General features: G+C 32.7%; 1 protein-coding gene and 1 pseudogene across 4 annotated transcripts in view; one reads left to right on the plus strand and one right to left on the minus strand.

Moving 5' to 3' along the window:
- Stag1 (STAG1 cohesin complex component) overlaps positions 1-22675 on the plus strand; it is a 373003-nt gene that overhangs the window by 298166 nt on the left and 52162 nt on the right. For all 4 annotated transcript variants that reach the window (XM_071615631.1, XM_027933685.3, XM_071615633.1 and 1 more), the window contains 6 exons: positions 2535-2638; positions 8049-8141; positions 8236-8325; positions 8473-8676; positions 9938-10008; positions 12040-12127. In XM_071615631.1, the coding sequence (XP_071471732.1) occupies positions 2535-2638; positions 8049-8141; positions 8236-8325; positions 8473-8676; positions 9938-10008; positions 12040-12127 (650 nt within the window). The remainder of the gene's footprint in view (positions 1-2534; positions 2639-8048; positions 8142-8235; positions 8326-8472; positions 8677-9937; positions 10009-12039; positions 12128-22675) is intronic.
- Positions 18291-18631, minus strand: LOC114091379 (eukaryotic translation initiation factor 1 pseudogene; annotated as a pseudogene).

Genomic DNA, 22675 nt, shown 5'->3' on the forward strand with positions numbered 1-22675 from the left:
TCAAAAATGAAGAACTAAGTTATGTTTCTAGATGAAAAGATTATAAAAACGGGGTGCAGTGTCACACTTGTAATCCCAGTGGCTCAGGAGGCCAAGGCAGAAGAATCTGTTCAAAGCGAGACTCAGCAACTTATCTAGGCCTTCAACAACTCAGTGTGACCTGTCTCTAAATAAAATACAAAATAGGGATAGGGATGTGGCTCAGTGGTTAAGTGCCCCTGGGTTAAATTCCCAGTACAAAAAAAAGTCATTTTTTCACTAGTGGATTTGATAGGTTTTTGGGCGGTACGGTTGGACCCAGACCTAACCAAAAAATATTTTGAAGTTTATGTAGCATTTTAAATGTATGTTAAAAAGCCAGTATAACATAGTGCTTAAGAACACTATTCTAGAGTCAGACTACCTGCGTTAATGTGTTGATTCTACTACTAGTTGAACATTTTTAATAGTTATTTAATCCCTTTTTGACTCATGTTGTAACATGAGGATATTGGTTCATATTTCTTAGAGTTGTTTGTGGATAAAACAAGTTATCAACTAATCCAATTTAATATATGTGCCTTATGCATAAAAATGCTTAATAAATTATTTGCTTCCAGCATTATAAAAATTTTACATTTTACAAAAAAAATTTAAAAGGACACAGTAAGGGAAACTTGTTTAATTAGTTGGATTAAGTTGCAAAATAAATTATTTTAATAAATTATAAATGTACTATAACCAAAAGAGGTAGTTATAAAAATATACAAGTAGATTAGCAAAACTAGAATAAAGGTCGAAGTTTATATGAGAGCCTACAGCATATTTTAAAATGGCATTTAAAATACATAGGTAAATCTGGTTTATTTAGCAGTAGTGAAGGTGTAATTGGCTTTTTTATTTGGTATAGGTAAATAGGCCCATACTTTCTACTCATTTACAAATAAATGCCAAAGAGATTAAAGATATAAAAGTGAAGGAACAAGAAAGAACAAAAGAAGGAAGGTCAAGAGAGCAAGTGAAAAAAAAAAAAAAAAGAGCAAGTGAGGGGCTGGAGTTGTGGCTCAGTGGCAGAGCACTTGCCTAGCATGTGTGAGGCACTGAGTTCAATCCTCAGCATCACATAAAAATAAAAAAAATAAATAAATAAAGGTACATCAACAACTAAAAAATTAAAATAAAAAAGAAAGCAAGTGACCATGAGAGAAAGAAATTAAAAGAAAATATTTCTCTAATCTCTAAGACAGAGCACTCTTTGAATGCAATACAACAAGCTCAGTGAAACTGATTAGATTATGGTTTATGGATGCACAAATATGCCACAATAAAACAACCATTCTGTATAATTAATATACACCAATAAGCAAAACCAACGGGAGACACATGTGACTTTTTAAAAGGTAACAATTCTATCTAATAAGATACTAAGAAGAGTCATAAGACAAAGGTTACTACATCTTAATAACAAAAAGAATGGAAGACTGGGCAAAGAACAATAAGAAGAAAAATCTCAGGAGTCAAATGCTGTGAAATGTGCCTGTAGTTTATCCCATGTATTCAGAAGGCTTAAATGGGAGGGTTATTTGAGCCTCTGAGTTAAAAACCAGCTTGGGTTACCTAGCAAGATCCCATATCAAAAAAAAAAAAAAAGATAAATCCTGGAGGGTTGGGGGGAAGAATACTTGCTGATCAGTAAACAAAATAACAATGAAATAACATTTCACAACCATAGGACTGGCAAAAATTAAAGGGGTTTATAAAACCCAGTGCTGGCAGTGATATAAAAAAACAAACATCATCATTGCAATTGGAAACTACAATAAATAATCTTAGATTTGTTGTTTTCGAGATTTGCCCTTTGATGAGTTATTCCCACTCTTGGAATTTATTCCTCAGAAATAAGTTTATCAGTTACCTAAGTTTATATGCATTAATGATGCTTATTGCAGCACTTTTCATGGTGTCAAAAATCTGAAAATAATTTTGACTGTAGACAAGAGAAGACTGACTAAATTGTTGTATATTAAATAATTATAATGTATGTATATATTTGAAGATATTTAAAAGTATTATTAATTTTTTAAATATGTGGCATGATTGTTTTTGTTAAAAAGCTTTAGAAAATTAGACTGGGGTTGTGGCTCAGTGGTAAAGTGCTTGCCTAGCATGTGTGAGGCACTGGGTTTGATTTTCAGCACCACATATAAGTGACTAAAAAATAAAGGTCCATTGACAACTAAAAAAATTTTTTTAAAGCTTTGAAGTAATATGTAAGGAAATAAAATAAAATTTTAGCATTGCCTACTCAAAAGTATGGTGTTAGAACTGAGACCAAGATTTTACTTTATATACCTCTTTCTTATTTTGACGTAAGACAACGAGCATATATTACTTCTGTAAGAAAAACAAGAAGAAATCAAACAGCAAAATACATAGCTTAAGTCTTCTTCATAGTAATATATTATGTTTTTAGATTTTTAATAATTGCGTTCACTTTTAGCACATGGTTATTGTAAAACTGTCTGCTCATATTCATGTATTTTGTTTCACCTTAGCAATGTCTGACCGTCAAGAAAGTGCTCTTATAGAGCTAATGGTTTGTACAATTCGTCAAGCTGCTGAGGCACATCCTCCAGTGGGAAGGGGTACCGGCAAGAGAGTAAGTTACCTTAGTGAGAAATCCACAATAAAGCTTTTAATGTAATTGACTGTCTTAAATATTTGGATATTTTACTGGAATTTACATCCCCCCAAATATACTATTTTTGTAAATGATACATTCTATGATACTTCATTTTTATATTGTGTCTACTGGGCTTGGGTTCCAAAAATTGATTTTTTTTTCCTTCATGATACCATAACATCTGTCCCTACTTCTACTATGGTATATATGTAGTACTTTAAGAATTTTCATATTTATGTCAAGAGTGCATAAAAGCTCAGAAGGAAGACAGCTTAACTTTAAGCTCTTCTATTTAGCAGCCATGTAATCTTTGGATAGGTGAATGTTTGTGTGTGTGTGTGTGTGTGTGTGTGCGCCTTAGTTTTCTTTTCTATAACATGGGACTAATAATAAAGATATTATTTGGACAAGTTGAAATGATCACAGGTAGAGAGACTTTTCTCTCTTGGTATAAAAGGGTAGGCAAATTCTTTCTGCAAAAACAAGTATAAACTGGGAATTTTTATCCAAAACATTCAAAATTCACCAAAGATTAAAAAAAATGGAGATGTATTTTTTCTTTAAAAAGTGCTGAAGTTTCAAGTAAAAGCAGAAGAATCTGCAGCCTTCCTATTTTAGGCTTACAGTGCGCGCGCGCGCACGTTCCCACAAGTTTACTTGGTGAGATCTTTTACCAGGTAACACTAGCAGCAAGTACCAGCAGTTTTGTTGTCAGAGAATTGGTACAGTATGGACAAGTGGTAAAAGCTCATTGCTTTGTTGACTGGAAGTGGCCAACTTGTTTCTATAATCTGAGTTGATGGTTCAGATGCACCGGCCAAAATTTTAACTGAAAAATCACAGATCCTCCTCCCTCAGCCTCCCAAGCCACTGGCATTACAGGCATGTACCACCAAGCTCAGCAAGTATGTGTGAAATTAAAGCACATCTAAAAAAAAAAACATTAAAATTATAAAAATAAGTTAAAAGCCATAGTTACATGTATTATCTTAAAATGTCTACTAAAGGGAAAAAGGAAGACAGTAGAAATGTCTTCTCAGTAGGTACACATGTTGGATTAAAGAAGTAATTACCAAAAACTTTCCAAATTTGATGAAAAACATTGATTCACAAATCCAAGTGGAATAAACACAAAACCCTAGTAGAATAAACACAAACTGTTTCTTTGGAGACACAGCAGTCACCCAGTTGAAAGACAAAACTAAAAAATCTTGAAAGCAGTAAAACAAGTCAAGGAGTAGTCAGCTACAATAGGGTTTAGCAGTTGAATTGTTATCAGAAACAGTGGAGGCCAGAATATTCAACAAAATTGCCCTCCGGAAATTTTAAACCCAGTAAAATTATATTTCAAAAATGAAGATATGTTAAGACCATGTCTGGATAAACAAAAGCAAGAATTGAGAGACTTGAGTTCTTAGAAGACCTGCCTTATAAGAAATACTAAGTCTTGCCTGGTGTGGTGGTGCACTCCTATAATCCCAGCAGCTCAGGAGGCTGAGGCAGGAGGATTGCAAAGCCAGCCTCAGCAAAAGCAAGGCATTAAGCAACTCAGTGAGACCCTGTCTCTAAATACAAAATAGGCTGGGGATGTTGCTCAGTGGTTGAGTGCCCCAGAGTTCAATCTCTGATACCAAAAACAAACAAAAGAAATACTGAGTCTTTGAGGCCATATAAGGAATGTCATCAGATGGTAACTATAATCTATGAATGAATATAAAAGGCGGATGTATTTTTTCCATCTGTTAATTTTTTAATGGGACATGATATTGTGTCAATAATTATAGGCTATTTTGTTGAGTTTATAATACAGGCATAATATATCTGACAGTAAAAACACAAAAAAGTGAAAAGGATATGAAACTATATTGCAGCAAAATTACTACATTTTGTTATAACTAATTTAGTATTAACCTGCAGCCAATTGAAAGTAAAGAATATATTATAATTCCTACAGCAATTATTCATATATAAAAAGAAAATGAAAATTATGGTGGTACACTTTAAGTAAAGACAGAAAAGAGGAACTAAAGAAATAAATATAGATTACAAAATGGATGACTTTTTGTGAGTTAAAGCTTGCTACTTTTTTTACTCATGCTTTATAAGTATAAGTAACAGTGGGATTTGTTTTTACTCATATGTGCACACAATAGAACAATATAATTTGGTCAATTTCTTCCTCTTTCCCTCTCCTCCTCCCTCCTCCTAGTCTTCTTCCTTTCTGGATTATGTATCTTTAGCCATATCAGAAATTATATTGAATATTGAATGCAGGTGAAAATTTCAATCCCCAGCACTGTGCACCCCCCACCCCCAATAAAAAAAGAAGGTATTGTCATACTGCGTCAGATTTAGACAGATTTGTTGGAAGTAAAAGGATGGCAAGGGGCATTATGCAATGAATAACCATAAGAGAGCTGAAGAGATTATTAATATTATAAAAATAGACTCTAAGTAATGTTACTAGAAACCAAAAGAGACATTAAGATAAAGGGGTCAGTAATACATTGGGAAAATACAATAATTATATACACAACAGAATCCAAAATACATGAAACAAGAAATTGAGACATTAAATAAATGCTTAACTAATATTTATCTTTCAATTGAGAACAACTAGATAGGAGGGAAAAAAACGTGTTTTCCTTCTGGTTTCTCTTATTGCTACTTCATAGCACTTCATTTAGTTTTTCTTAACATAATTTTTTTGTAATCTGAAAGTTAATTGTAACGGCTTGATCAGATAAGGTTATAGATTTTGTCAGGAATAATTTTTTGTACTCCATATTACATCATATCAGAAAGGCACACAATATTTAGTTTTCCTGTATTGGTAATACTGAGATTTTTGGGTAACGAAATATTTATTGAGGCAAACTTTTTTGGTAGAAGTGTCACTGGTAATAAGTGGAGGAATAGCAGAATTAAAATATTATTTTGTCACACAAATAAAATAATCTAGATGACAATCATCAATGGCCTGTAGTTACATGAAAGATTAATGAGGAATCCCATGATAGATTGCTTTGCCATCATCTGAATGCATTGATTAAAAGTGAAAACTGCTATTAAAAGTGAAACTGCTGCCACCTTTGAAGTGTTCCTGGGCTGGGTGAAGGGAGGTGGCTGAAAACAATCCATGTAATCAAGCTTCCAGAAACAATTGCTTTCAAGAAAATATTGGGATGAAAGAATGTTTTAAAGGAAACTATAGTTAGCCAATTCAGAATGTAGAAAAGGAGAACATTGAGAGATTACAGAAATGTAAAGGACATAGGGACATAGCAACCAAATATGTTTGAATTCTTATTTGAACAAATTGTAAAAAGACTGTTTAAGTCCTGTTAAAGACATGTAAATATTTAATGGTAAAATTATATACAAAGATTTGCCTTAAAATGCAATAGAAAAAAAAACTTTAGAATTGAGAAAACAAGAATGATAATTCTAAATAGTTATTGCTCTGCTTTAGAGGGTTTTTGAAATTTTCCATAATAAAAGTCTTTTTAAAAAGTATATTCTTCCAGCTTTGACTAATGAGAGACCCTTAGGCTAATTCCTAATTCAGACATTATCATTTTTGAGCACTTTGTTTCAGAATAAAATGCTCCAGGTTCACTTTTTTTTTTTTTAAGAGAGAGAATTTTAATATTTATTTTTTAGTCTTCGGCGGACACAACATCTTTGTTTGTATGTGGTGCTGAGAATCGCATCCGGGCCGCACGCATGCCAGGCGAGCGCGCTACCGCTTGAGCCACATCCCCAGCCCAAAGTTCACTTTCATTAAAGTCTTATTTAAAGGACCTCCTTCTACACCTCATTCCTACTAGAACCAGTTTTATTTCTAGTTTATCCTTCCAGTGTTTTGTTTTGTAAATTAGGGAAATGTATCAACACACACACCTAAAAGTATTCTTATTCTCGATTCTTTCTGCCTACCAATTTTTTACAAACAGTAGCATACTTTATACACTGTTCTGTACATTCCTTTTTGTATTTAACAGTGTCTTGAATATCACTCCATAACTTTATTTAGATATCTTCATGGTTTTTTTTTTTTTTTTTTTTAATGGCTGTATAGGTACTGAAAATCACCTATTAACAGACTGTTGGATTGTTGCTAGTTTTTTGATACTTAGAAATACTTTATGGTGAATAATCTTGTGCATGGGTCATTTCTTTCTTATACCTGGTGTATTGGTGGGATAGATTGCTAGAAATGGGATTGCTAGATCAAAGGAAGGATATGCATAAACTTTTTGTTAGATATTAGCAAATTCTTTCTCAATAAGTATCAGGCCATTTTTATTATTTCATCAGAGGTATTATGAAGACCAGATGAGTTCATTGTATGTAGAGTGCCTGAGAAAATTATCATCTGGTCAAAAATAGCTGTTTCCCTAAAATCATTGTCCTTAGGCCTTTGATCTATTATTAGATGAATTTCAGAACTCCTTGATATCCTGAATACATTTTTAAACACATATTTGACTTTATGTGTAGTCCTTTTAATTATTTTGTGCAGAACTGAACACTGTAGTAGTTTGTAGATCATTCCAAGTGATTGTCGTTCAAAATATAAGCATATGAAATAATCAAATAGGCATCTACTTTCATGTATTCTTAACGTTGGGGTTCACGTTTAAATAGTGACAGTTTATATTGGAAAATTTCTGTTCTGTAAAGCCATTCAATATTAAGATGGTAAATCCCTTCGGAATATTAACAAAATGCAGAATACTTTGGGGAAATGATCTTAAACTGAGCTTGCATTTTAATATTTTATTTTTGAAAGGACCCATGGTTTAATAAGTTGCATATAGTTGCAGTACTAAAGTACTGAGTGTTATCAGCTTAAATTTGTTCCATGATCTCAGGCTGTACTACTTTCTATTTCTCTTGAATGCTGCCAAATAGATTTATGAGCATAGTTACAAGAAGACTTAAATATAAATGAATTCAGAAATGTCATTAGTATATGCCTTAAAAATACATGAAAATTTGTTAGTGTCTGATGGTTGTAAAAGAGGACTACTTTAAACAGTATCAGTGTGTGTTTAACATGTGAGAGTGAACCGATAATACATTGAGGTTAAAACTCTAGAAAAATTACTTTTTGTTTTCAATATTTTTATATTCCTAATTATGGTTTTATAGAAATGTTTATATTTTTATGTATGTTAAACTAGTAATTTAGTTATTTAATAAAGAACAGTGAATGTTAACATTTTTGCATAAAACTATATGTATTTTTTCAGTAGTTTAAGTTTCTCTTAAAATTCTTGGTTTTATTATATGCCAGTTCTTCATCCTTCTGTATAACATTTTAGACTTATACATTTGCACATGACACTCTTATTCTTTTACTGTTTTAATATATTTCTAGGTGCTAACTGCCAAAGAAAGGAAAACTCAAATTGATGATAGAAACAAATTGACTGAGCATTTTATTATCACACTTCCTATGTTATTATCAAAGGTATAGTTTCATTTACAGTTTTGTGATAATGTACCCCGAGTTTGCTTTCAACGTAACTATTAGTTACTGCTTTTTTCTTTACTGTTTCTTCTAGTATTCAGCCGATGCAGAAAAAGTAGCAAACTTGCTGCAAATCCCACAGTATTTTGATCTAGAAATCTACAGCACAGGTAGAATGGAAAAGGTAAGAGACTGAAATTGAAATTCTGCCATTAAAGTAGTTTTATTAATGGAATTATTTTATTTGCATGTAATCATATAGTCTTTTTTATTTGATAGATGCTAATTTTTATTATTTAAATGTCATTGTTTTTCTTTTTTTTCTCCTCAGCATCTAGATGCATTATTAAAACAGATTAAATTTGTCGTGGAAAAACATGTAGAATCAGATGTCCTAGAAGCCTGCAGTAAAACCTATAGCATCTTATGCAGTGAAGAGTATACCATCCAGAACCGAGTTGACATAGCTCGGAGCCAGCTGATTGATGAGTTTGTAGATCGATTCAATCATTCTGTGGAAGACCTACTGCAAGAGGTCTGTTCTAAAGTTAATGTGTACTTATAATAATAATTTTACCTAATAACTGAATATTCAAGATAGCTGAGTGTGTGATTATTTCCATTTTTAAATAAAATCTAGAAATTTCTGCCCCTTTAAAAAAACTTAACAGCATATTGCAGTTAATACATCCTAGTTATATTTTTTTAAAATATATATTTTTTACTTATAGTTGGACATAATTCCTTTATTTTACTTATTTATTTTTTTGTGGTGCTGAGGATCGAGCGGGCCTCGAATGTGCTAGGCAAGCGCTGAGCCACAACCCCAGCCCCATATTTCCTTTTTTTCTTTTGTCTTTTTTTAATTATTTATTTTTAGTTTTTAGTTTTTAGGTGGACACAATATCTTTATTTTTATGTGGTGCTGAGAATCGAACCCAGTGCCTCATGCATGCTAGGCGAGCGCGCTACCCCTTGAGCCACATCCCCAGCCCCCATATTTCCTTTTAATGCTAGATTTTTTTTCCTTCTATTTCCTTTTCCTGGGACCTAATTTGGCATTTTAATATTACTGTATTATTGTGATGTGTTAGGGAGTAGAAATGTACAAATTAAGTATGCTTTTAAGGAATCCCCATACCTGAATGGTATGCTCAAGATAGCAAGCTTCTTCAACTGGTTATATTTCTAATTTTGGGATCCTTATCTCTTGACCTCTCATCCCAGTCTACATAAGGCAATCTGGAATTCCTGTAGTTGTGTGTGCTCTGATGTCCAGGCTGATTGAATTTTCCTTTTTAACACATATAATTGATTTTTAAAAGAATTTTTTCTATTTGAACTTCTCTTTTTTTCAAACATTATTTATGATTTTCAAGCTACAGAAGTAGCTGACTGTAAGATCTGGAATAGTCATTATCTTTGAGGGCAGGGCTGTAGCTCCATGATTGTGTTTGCCTTGTATGCATAATGCCCTTACTTAAATTCCCAGCACCAAAAAAAAAGAAAGTAAAACTTTACCCTTTCACTCAGCAATTTCAAGGAATTTATCGTTTAATATTAATTAGAAAAGTGTATAATCATGTTTATCACATTATTTTAAAATGTAAAGATTAGGGTTTTTTTAATGTTTGGATTATGGTTTTTTTTTTTTAATTTGTATTATTTACCTCTAGAGAATGTGTACTATTTATATAATGAAGAATTTTTCTTTAGACAGTTAAGTATTAATAGATTTTAGTGTGAATGTGAGTTAGGTTATGATAATGAGGTGATCTTTACTTTTTAATTTGTAGGGTGAAGAAGCTGATGATGATGATATTTACAATGTTTTGTCCACCTTAAAGCGGTTAACATCTTTCCACAAGTATGTTGTTTGTTTAAAGTAGATTCAGTGATTAAAATGTACTAATCAACATAAACTGTAGCAGTTTTATACATTCATGTATTTCTTTCTCTCTCTTTTTTTTTGAGGAGGGGGGTACTGGGAATTGAACCCAAGGGTACTTCACCACTGAGCTACATCTCCAATCTTTTTTATTTTATTTTAGTTTTTTTTTTTTTTAATTAGAAATAGAGTCTTGCTGAGTTGCTGCGGCTAACCTCAAACTTGTGATTCTCCTGCTTTGGCCTCCTGAGTCACTAGGACTACAGATGTGTGCCAACATGCATAGCAACATTCATATATTTCGATAGAAAATTTTAGAGAAATTTTGAGATGGTGGTGTTTTTCTTTATTATGCAAATTTTCTCCAGAGAAATTATGGTCTGTTGTTATTTAATTAAGATGTAAGATTTACTATTAGTGTAATGAAAAATTATCATTTAAAATGATGAGTATACACTATAAAAGTTGAAGTACATCAGTATTATTTAACAAATTAGATAAGCTTATTTTTATAAGCTAGACTTTCATGGGTATAATTTTGATGGCTTTTAGAAGCCTTGCTAAATAAGAAATAAGATTGGTGATGAGTTGGAGATGTTACTCAAGGAATACAAAATTTCAATTAGAATAGGAATAAATTCAAGAGATCTGTTGTACAGCATAATGAATATAGTTAACAACAATATATTATATCCTCAAAAATTGCTGAAAGTAGATTTTTAGTATTCTTACCACAAAAATAATTATATGAGGTAATGCATATGTTAATTAGTTCTAGTTAGCCATTCCATAAGATGCATATTTCACAACAACACCTACATGATCATTTGTCAACTTAAGTGAAAAAAAAATTATGGGGAAAGCCATGAAAGTAAGTTCTACGGGCTTTTTCCTAAATTATTTTTGTTTGGTTCCTTATTACAGTGTTCTGGGAACAGAACAGTTGAGTTTCAACAAGAAAAAAAAGGTTCAATGAATGAAACGTATGTTTTCAAGCTATAATTTGTATATCTCTTAAAATTATGCTCATCTTCTCCATAAAGAAAGGAAAGTAAAATTTGTTTGTCAAAAAAAAATTTTTTTTTTTTTTTTGGTTGAGTCTCTTAATGAATTCTATAGATTTCTAAAGCATTTTCAAAAATCTAAACTTTTAGCCAGGTTCAGTGTATTCCCAGCAATTTGGGAGGCCAAGGCAGGAGGATTGCAAGTTTGAGACCAGCCTTAGCAATTTAGTAAGACCCTGTCTCAAAAATAAAAAGGGCTGGGGATATAGCTCAGTGGGAAAGGGTCTCTGGGTTGAATTCCTTTTACCTCCCTCCCTTGCGCTATATATATAACACACACACATATATATATATATATACACATATATATATACATATACATATATATATACACACATACACACACACATATGTGTGTACATATATATGCACACACACAAATATAAATCTCTATACATAAACATACATATACATTGGTTATAAATTTTAAAGTTGTAAATGGATCTTAAAATACTAAAAATAAAAGTTACCTATGTATGAAGTTTGAGTTTATGTTGACCATATGGTAGAAACTTTCAGTTAAATGTTTGAAGTTTTATTGTTGATTTCTTCAGTGAATTCCTGGTATCAGCTCTTTTTCATTCTGTGTGTGTGTGTGTGTGTGTGTGTGTGTGTGTTTGCGCACGCGTGTGAGGGTCTAACACATTTCCTTAGTGGATCCTTTTTAATTCTTAAAGAAAATGTTGGGTTTTTTAAAATTTTTTGTTTGTTTTTTTAGTTGTAGATGGACTCAGTACATTTATTTATTTACTTATTTATTTGATGTGGTGCTGAGGATCAAGTGCAATGCCTCAAACGGGCTAGGCAAGCACTCCATCACTGAACCACAATCTCATCCCCAAGAAAATGTTTTATTTTACTCTTCCTTTTACTGAAACTAAGTTCAAATAAAAGTTTTCTTGAACTCTATCTAGAATGAAGTTAATGCATCTTTCGTTTGTTTTAGTGCTCATGATCTCACAAAATGGGATCTGTTTGGCAATTGCTACAGATTATTGAAGACTGGAATTGAACATGGAGCTATGCCAGAACAGGTAGGAATTATTGATATTTTTTCTCTATTGTCTTAAAATTAAACTTCTCTGACATAACAATTTTAAAGCCTTTTATGGAAAGTAGTTGATCATTCTTTAATCCAGACTTCTCCTTTGAGAATTATTATCATAGTGATTGACTGTTACTGTTAGTATTATCATATATTCAGATGTGTTAGAGCAGGAAAAAATTAAAGAACTTTTTCTATAATACAACTTAAAATTTTTAATGGACTTCTAAGGGAAATATGATTGATTATTACCATAACAATTTCAAAACTTCTGAATATTTCATTATGTAATGAAAATTTCTAATCATGACTATATTCCAAACTCTGTTTTAGGTATTTCAAATACAGGGTTTTAGGCATGGCTTAGCTTTTGTATTAGACCCATAGTTAAATATTTCAGGAAACCTTCAGCAGATTTTACAATATTTTGTACTTACAAGTTAGAGTACAACAAGCAGGAATTGAAAAAACTGAGACCTGAGTAGAATAATTGTTTTATTTCTGCATGAGAAAGAAGTGATTTGGTATACTGCAGATAGTCACAAAGACCAAAATGACAACTTTATAGTAGGATTGTGTATAGAGATTCTCTCTCTCATTCCCATTTGGTGATATGGAATGCTTCAGTGATGCTTCGGTGTTATGAAGCAATAAGAATTTTGACACATACAACAAAATGATAATTTCATAATTTCAAGTCTATCACAGAAGCCAGACATGGTGATGCCTGTAGTTGTAGTGACATGGGAGACTTAGGCAGAAACATCCTTGAACCCACTGCAAAGCCATCCTGGGCAACATGGTGAAGTCCCATTTCAGAAAAACAGTCAGGTTTGGAGATGTAACTCAGAGGCAGAGTGCTTGCCTTGTGTACACAAGGCCCTGTATTTCACCCACAGCACCATTTTAAAAAAATTAATTAATATTAATGTCAATTACATAAACAGTGTTCTACAATTACTATGATTACATCAACTGGGAATGTAGCTGAGTGGTAGAGCACTTCCCTTGTAACACAAAAGGCCTTGGGTTCAATCCTCAGCATCACCCATGCCTAACATTCAACTTTTTTGAACACTGCTTCATGTAAAGCCGCTCTTTAAAAAAAAAAAAAAATGCCTTATTTTTATGTCTGAGGATAGAACCCAGTGCCTCACACATGCTAGGCAAGCGCTCTCCCACTGAGCTACAACCCCAGCCCTAAAGTTACTCTTAATAAAACAAATGTCTGGGGCTGGGGATGTGGCTCAAGCGGTAGCGCGCTCGCCTGGCATGCGCGGGGCGCTGGCTTCGATCCTCAGCACCACATAAAAAATAAAAATAAAGATGTTGTGCCCACCAAAAACTAAAATAAATAAATATATATATATAAAATAAAACAAATATCCCTGACTATATTAGGTATTTTTTATTGTAGTTTATGTAAAGAGGTAAAATATTTGACCCTTTGTTTTTTCTCATTTATTATTGGCACTTCAAATTTCCATTTTTGTGATCTCAGTTTTTAGTGCCCTAAATACAGTTCACTCGTATTCTCAAGCTGTTCTTTAGATTTGCAAGGAAATGAGAAACATAAGTTATTCCCTTTTTGCTTTTCTCTCTTTCATCTGGAACTATAATGATGTCTTAAAAGTTATTTTTTAATTCTCTATACCATTGTTACTATCTTAATACTAACCTGTGATGGTCTCACAGTTCTGTATTCTGATATTATTTTTTATTACTTATATTCACTACATAGGTGTTATTTTCCTTGTTGTGTATTAATTTGTCAAATAACTCTGTTAACTTCTTAAACACAAATTCTAGTCTTTAGCTATGTGTACAAAATTTGAGTACATAATTGCCAGACTTGTTCATTTTAGCAGTTCCTGGAAACATCTCTTAAAATACCCAGTATTGAAAATGTAAAAACTCTATATTCAACTAATTTCTTTTTGTTTTTTAAATATTTTTATTAGTTATTGATGGACCTTTATTTATTTATTTATTTGCTTATGTGGTGCTGAGAATCAAACCCAGTGCCTCACATGTGCTAGGCAAGTGTTCTACCCCTGAGCCATAGCCCAGCCCCATTTTTTTTTCTTTTTTATTGGTACATTATAATTGTACATAAGAGTAGGATTCATTATGTCATATTTTTACATGTAATGAATGAACATAATTTGCTGAATCTTCTACCCCAATACCTTCCCTTTTTCTTCCCTCTTCTCGAATCCTCATCCACTTGCTCTACTCCATTGATTTCTCTTCTATTATTATTTTAATTAGTGCATTATTACATATATATATATATATACACACACACACACACACACACACACACATACAAACATGTAAAAGCAGAATTCACTGTTGCATATTTGTATATGGACATAGCATAATTTGGTAGATTTCATTCTTATTACTTCCCCATACCCTCATGTCCTCCCTCCATCTTAATCTCCTTCCTCCTTCCACTATTCTGTTGGTCTTCATTCTATTTTCCTGAGTCTCCCCCACCCAAACACTTTTTTTTATAATATTCCTTTCTCTCATCCCCTCCCCCACTTCCATATATGAGAAAACATTTGACCCTTGACTTTCTGAATCTAGCTCTGAGCTTGTTTTCTACTTTCATTCATTTACCAGCAAATGACCTAATTTCATTCTTCTTTACGACTAAGTAGAATCCCATTATATATATCTATCTATATATCTATATCTATCTATCTATCTATATATAGATATAGATATAGATATATATCTCACATTTTCCTTCTCCATTCTCTTGTTGGACAGCTACCTAGACTGGTTCCACAACTTGGATATTGTGAATTGTGCCACTATAAATATTGGTGTGCTTGTTTCACTATAGTATCTTTAGTTCTTCTGAACAAATACAAAGACATGAGATAGCTAGCTGGTGGTTCCATGTCTACTCTTTTGAGGAATCTCCATACTGCTGTGAGAAATAGTTGTATTAATTTGCAGTCCCACCTACAAAGTACAAGTATGCCTTCCCCCTCCATAATTGCCATCGTTTTTATTGTTATTTATATTTTTGATGATTGCCCTTCTAATTGGAGTATGATGAAATCTCAAGTGTAGTTTTGGTTTTTATTTCCCTGATTGCTAAGGATATTGAACTTTTTTCATGTATTTGTTGGCTATTTGTATTACTTCTTTTGAAAACTGTCTATTTAGATCATTTGTCCCTTTATCAGTTGGGTTATTTAGTTTTTTGGTGTTAAGTTTTTTGAGTTCTTTTTATAGTCTGGACATTAATCCCCTTTCAGAAGAATAGCTGACAAAGATTTTCTGCCATTCTGTAGGCTCTCTCTTCATGCTCTAAATTGTTTCCCTTGCTTATGCAACTTTGTAATTTGATATGCCACCCTACTAATGATTCTTGGTTTTATTTCCTGAGTATTATTAAGGAAGTCAGTGTCTGCATCGATATATTGGAGTATTGACCCTACATTTTCTTCTAGCAGTTGCAGTGTTTCTGTCAAATTCCTAGATCTTTGATCCCACTTCATGTTTATTCTTGTGCAGAATAAGATAGGAATCTAATTTCATTCTTCTACACATGGATATCTCGTTTTCCCAGTCCAATTTTTTAAAAAAAAGACTTATCTTTTCTCCAGTGTATGTTTTTGACCTCTTTGTCAAAGATCAGATGATTGTGTCTTTGTGGATTTGTCTGGGTGTCTTCTGTTCTGTTCCATGGGTCTGCATATCTGTTTTTAAGGCAAAAGATATCTCGTTTTGTGGCTTTGTACCTATTTCCTGTTGGTATAGTTTTAAGTTTAAATATGATCTTGAATAGCATCTAAAAAAAATAACTATTAAAATTCTGCTTTAATGTATTATTTCCAGAACTCCAAGTAGATTCTAAAAATTGAAAAACCCAAAAAGCATTTATAGAATTTTTAAAGATATTATTGCTTTAATATATAAATATACCAAAGAGAATTTTATTTTTAGGTATATGTAAAAGTACCAATCAAAAATGAATTAATACAGGAGAAAAAGGAAGACCACTAGGGTAGAGGAAGGAGAATAAGGGGAGAGGGGAAGAGAGGAGAATGGGGATTGAAATCAAATTCCTTGCATGTATGATTTTGTCAAAATGAACCCAACTACTATGTATAACTTTAATGCTCTAATTAACAGAAAAGAAAAAAATATTGCTGTAGAACACAATAGTATGAGTAAACCCGTTTAAAAAATAAAATCATACAGACTAACTTTGGGCTTTTCTGGGTATCAATAATAGAAAATTTTCATTTGTAGTTAGAATGCAGCAGTTACTATTTGAATTGTTATATATAATTCATTTGTTAAACTTTAATGAAAAACCATATAAGATATATATGGGTATTTTTATCGTATTGATGATGACTAAAGCATAGGAATATTACATAATTTGCCTGGCACACCCACTCAAACCCAAGCTTTTAAATTCTTCTCATTCTCTCTTCACATTTTCTCCTATTGATTGGCTACTACCACTGATACTAAGGAACTCAAGCTACACTTTACCCTTTACCCATCCATGCCTTCTTAACCCCATCCCATTCCTTTAGATATTTTTTCCGTGTCAGATTTTTTTTGTATTTATCTTTTTTCCAAATACCTTTTGTACTGTTTTATTGGAAACTGTGGAGGAAATTAGATGCTGGTATTTAAACCATCATTATGAACTGGAAATCACCACATTATTCATATAATGTAGGGGGTGACTTTAACTTAAGTCAGGTCATTGATTTTGGATAGATTATGGCTTGATATATGTGTTGATAGAGTATGCTTTCATTGAAGACTATATATTTATATCCTTGCTAAGCTTAGAAGTTATTTCAGTTACCCACTTCCAAGTTCCTTGGGCATACCATATCAAAACCTTTCAGGTTTCCTCTATCCATTATGTATTCACCAAGACTCCTAAATCAAAAAGCCAGGAATCAGATGATACCTCTTTTTTCTCCACCACCACATGCATATGCAGACACACATCCAGCTTGCCACCTACATAATCATTATTTACAAAAATATTTGACAGGTCCTAAAGATATGTTTTTTAGTTGATTTTATTAGTTAATATTCATTAAGGTTCATTTTGACATAATTATACAAGCGTAGAACATAATTCATTCTAATTCAGTACTTTTTCCTCTTCTCCTGCCACCCCCATTCTCATCCCTCTACTACTGATCTTCTATTTATTTATATATTTTTAAATTAGTGTCATGTGACTATACAAAAAGGTGAGATTCACTGTGGTACATTCATATATGTACACAGGAAAATTTGGTCAGATTCTTTCTACTGTTCTTTCTTTTTCCCGTCCTTCTTCAATCCCCTTCCTCTACTCCAAGGATCTGTCTTCTATTTTCAAAGAATTCCTCACATATCTTCTCTCTCTCTCTCCCTGCTTCCCTCTTATTTTGGTCTAGCTTCCACATGTGGGGAAAAACATTTAACCTTTGACTCTCTGGGTCTGGCTTATTTCATTTAACATGATGGTCTCCAGTTCCATCCAGTTACTAGCAGATGCCATAATTTTATTCTTCTTTATGGTTGACTAGAATTTCAGTGTGTGTGTGTGTGAGTGAATATGTGTGTGTGTGTCTGTCACGTTTTCTTTATCCATTCATCTGTTGACAGGCACCTAGTTTGGTTCTATAACATGGCTATTTTGAATTGTGCTGCTATAAACATTGATGTGGCTGTATCCTTATAGTATGCTGATTTCAGATCTTTTAGAAATACACTGAGGTTTACTGGGTCTATGATAGTTACATTCAGTTTTTTGAGGAATCTTCCATGCCACTTTCCAGACTGGTCACACTGATTTTGCAGTCCCACCAAAAATGTATGAATGTTCCTTTTTCCCTACATCCTCTCCAACATTTATTATTATTTGTATTATTGATAATTTCCATTCTGACTGGAGTGAGATAAAATATCAATGATTTTTTGTGGGGGGGGGTGAATTTGTCTCTTTTAGTTTATTGATGGAGTCACACTAATCCAAGTTAAAAGCAGGACCTCAAATAGTTACATTATACAAGCTGTGAAGTTTTTAAACTTGTGACAAAAGACAGAAGGGAAATTCTACCCATTGCAAGGAAATCCTCACTTAAGCTTCAGTAAGCCACAAGCATTTAAAGCCTATGAACCTTCAGCCGATCATCCTTAGCCAGTCCATTCTCTCCCAGGAACTGGAATATATTCTTGTGCTGGTGACCCTGTAGTTGAATTACTTCTCCATATTCTGGATGCTCAATTACAGTACCAGGGCAGGCAAATTTCTTCTTAAACGTCTTCACTAGTTTCTTTTTATCAGAATCATCAACCATCCTTTGGATTGTAGTAAGGGTTCCTGGCCTTTTTTTTATTGAATTCTTATATGGATATAATCCTCAGTGCCAGCAGGAAGCAGGTCATCACCCTTACTTGCATCAGCAAAGGGGTTGGAAGAGTGGGAGTTCTGGTTAGCAAACATACAATGCAATTTCTTTCCTTGGTGGAAATGGCCTGCAGAAGCAACGGTGCCAACACCTAAAGCACCCACAGTTACTAGCAAATGCCATAATTTTATTTTTCTTTATGGTTGACTAGAATTTCTGTGTGTGTGTGTGTGTGTGTGTGTGTTTTTCTTTATCCATTCATCTGTTGACAGGCACCTAATGTCAACAGATTCTGCTGATGTTCCCCAACGTACTCACCTTCACCTCCCTCCACCAGGAGCTAAACACAGCAGGTTTGAAACCCATACCCTACCATGACTCCCCAGTGGTTAGTATCAGATGCTGAGTCCTTGCGGTGGCTCAGTGACTGGGGATCAATGTGATTTTTATTTGCATTTCCTATTTAGTAGATGTTCAACATTTTTTCATATATATATTAACCAATTGTCTTTCTTCTTTTAAGAAATGTCTGTTTAGTTCTTTTGCCCATTTGAGGGTTTTTTGGTGTAAGTTATTTGAACTCTATCTATTCTGGATATTAATCCCCTATTTTGTAGGTTGTCTTTTCATGCTCTTGTTTCCTTTGCTGAATGGAAAGTTTTATAACTTGATGCCATCCCTCTTATTGATTCTTGGTTTTATTTCTTCCATTTTAGTAGTTTTGTTAAGGAAATTGATGCTTGAACCACTTTGAGAAATGAGTTAAATTCTCTCCTTAGTCTGTATATTAGACATTTCATCATAAGGTGTTTTGGAGAGGATCTTTTTTGATCTTGCCTATTTGGAGTTCTGTATGCCTCTTGTATTTGGATTTCCATCCTATTTCTAGAATTTGGAAATTTTTCTAGTTTTATTTCATTGAAAAGATTGTGCATTCCTTTAGTTTTTATTTCAGAGCCTTCATCTACCCGAGTGATCCTTAAATTTAGTTTCTTGGTATATATCTCAGGTTTCTTGACTATTTTGGTCTGGTCAATTTATTTTCAGGATTATATATACTTTGTCTACAGGGCCTGAAAATCTATTTTCAAAGTTGTCTAATCTATTGGTGATACTTTCCATCAAGTTTTTAATTTAATTTATTGAGGCTTTCATTTCCAGGATTTCCATTTGTTCTTTTTTAGTATTGCTATTTCTTGATTGAAATAGTCTTTCACTTCCTGAATTTTCTCTAATTTTACTCATTACCTCTTACTGTAATTTGTTGAACATTTTAACTGTGATTTTCCAACATTCATTCTGTGCTATTTCTTCCACTACAGTGTCAGCAGAATTAGCTGTTGAAGTGTGGGCAGTTTGGGGTGGTTTCTTCCCTTGCTTTTTAATATTACTTATTTATCTACCCATCTATTGAGATGATGTTCTTTTATGCCAGGGACTATTTTTATGAGCTGCTTTTTCTTACTAGCCCTGGGCTGGGGGAATATCAAGGTATTAATACTTAAACTCAATGTGTGTCCTTTGCTGTTTTCAGTATCAGAAGCCCTGAACTCTGTTTACTACAGTCTCTTCAGAGCAAAACCACGTACTCATCAGTCTTATGTAAAACAAAAAAAAACTTGTTGATACTGTTCTCCACAGTTTCTCTAATCCAGATATAAACTTCTAGTAAAGTTCTCTTGGTCAGCTCTTCCTTCACTGCTTCCTTTCTGTGCCATGGAGAGATCAGGAATCACTGCTTAGCTCTGTTCCACCATCTTACTCCTCCCCTAAAGATATTTTAATGGTGTATTAGAAGCAATTCCTAATTTCAGAAGGCTTTTGTTCCTTTTTATAAATTCTGCCTCTGAATATGCTTTGTTCTTCCAGGCTCTACTACTACCTTAATTCAATCCCTCATATATTCTCTAGTTGATTACTGCAGAAACTTCCTGTTTTGTCTTAGTAACCTCAGTTTCACCCTCTCTCCAATCTAGGCTCTGTTCCAGTAATTCTAAACTGTATGTGTTCATCAGAAACCCTTATGAAACTTTATGTAACTACTTTATTCCTCTCAGATACTATTCTGAAAATAGTTGTTATAACCCCTATAGAAGATTGTTTGCCTATGTTTATCAAAATTGAAAGTGTACATACACTTCCTCTGAGCTTTCATAGTACTAGGAAATTAGACTACAAATATGTACTTGAATGTACACTTCCTCTGAGCTTTCATAGTACTAGGAAATATATACTTGAATGTATGTATAAAGGTGTAGTTACAGATATAACATTTTTATTAAATTTAAAACTTGAAATAATCCAAATGTTCTTGAATTAAACACAGGTTAAATAAGTAGGATAGTTTTGATTCTCTGCAATTCTGTGTAGCTATGAATAAAATAATGAGGTAGATGTTTCTTATGTTATAATATTCTATGTGAGAAGACATTTACTGATATATTGAATGAAAAGTGCAAGGAAGAGATCAGTATTTATAATTTCAAAGGGTGATGAGAAGATCTTTAGTATATCTCAATTGACAGATTATTTCTGGGATGAGATATAAACTGTTAACCAGGACTTTCTCAATGGAAAACTAGAGATCTATAGTGGTCAGGAAACTTGATTTGAATTGTATACCATTCTATATTATATATTTTACCATGTAATCTGATGTTGATGCTTTTTAAATTTAAAAATCCATTGTTTTATAGTGAACAATTGGAAAATGAAATTTTATAAAATGTGTCATTTACAATATCTACAGACACATGAAATACTTAGGTATAAAACTAACAAAATAGGCTCTGGGGCTATGGCTCAGGTAGAGTGCCTGTCTGGCACATGTGAGGCACTGTGTTTGATCCTCAGCATCACATAAAAATAAATAAATAAAATAAAGGTATTGTGTCCACCTACAACTAAAAAAAAATTTTAAATAACAAAATATGTGCATAATCTATATGATTAAACCTACAAATCATTAATAAAAGAAATCAGAAAATGAAAATTATGTTTATTAATTGGAAGATTCAGTGTTGTTACTGTCAGTTCTCTCCAAACTGACCTGTAGATTTAACAGTTATAGTTAAAATCCGAGTAGAATTTTTTGTAGAAACTGACAACTTGACTATAATATCGTATGGAAAATATTCATATGGAAAAGCAAAAGAGCTAAAAGAATTTTAAAAGCAAAGAGGAGATACATACTTCTTGATTTCAGGACTGTAAACCCTAATCAAGATGATGTAGTATTAAAGAAAGAATAGATAGCTTGGTGCAGTGGTGCATGCCTATAATCTCAGCTGCTCGGGAGGCTGAGGCATGAGAATCTCAGCAACTTACTGAGGCCATAAGCAGCTTGGCAAGATCCTGTCTCTAAATAAAATATTTTTTTAAAGGCTGGGAATGTAACTCAGTAGTTAAAAACCACTGGGTTCAATCCCCCGATACCAAAAAAAAAAAGAAAGAAACTATAGATATATATATACATTGAAAGAGCAGGATAAAGAGTCCAGAATTAGTGTCCTGTGTACATGGTCAGTTGATTTTGTTTCTTCCCACAAAGATACCAAAGCAGTTCTTTAGAGAAACAATAATCTTTCATCAAAAATGTGTGGAAAAAAATCCATATTCATACTATATACAAAAATTAATTCAGCCAGGCACTGTGGAACATACTTATAATCCCTGCTATTTGGAAGGCTGAGACAGAATGACTGGAGCCCAGGAATTCAGAATCATTCTGGGCAACATAGTGAGACCTGATATTTAAACAGAAAAATCCTAAAACAGATTATAGACCTAAATGTAAAACCTGGTACTATAAAACTTCTAGAAGAAAACATGAGAAAAATCTTTGTGACCTTGTTTTAATCAAGAAATTAGCTAATACCAAAAACAGAGAAAAAAATACATTAATCTTCATTAAAATTAAAAACTAAAAGAGAATCAAAATCAAAGTCAGGCCAGTTGCTGGTGAATATTTATAAATCCCATATCTGATAAAGAAGTCTTATACAAAAATAGAAAGATTTCTCAAAATTCAATAGTAATAAAAACAACCCAATATTTTAAAAATGAACAAAAGAATTGAACAGATAATACCAAAAATGAATGGCAAATAAGCACATGAAAAGAAACATCATTGGAGAAAT

This window comes from Marmota flaviventris, chromosome 8, assembly GCF_047511675.1.
Source record: "Marmota flaviventris isolate mMarFla1 chromosome 8, mMarFla1.hap1, whole genome shotgun sequence".
Lineage (NCBI taxonomy): Eukaryota > Metazoa > Chordata > Mammalia > Rodentia > Sciuridae > Marmota > Marmota flaviventris.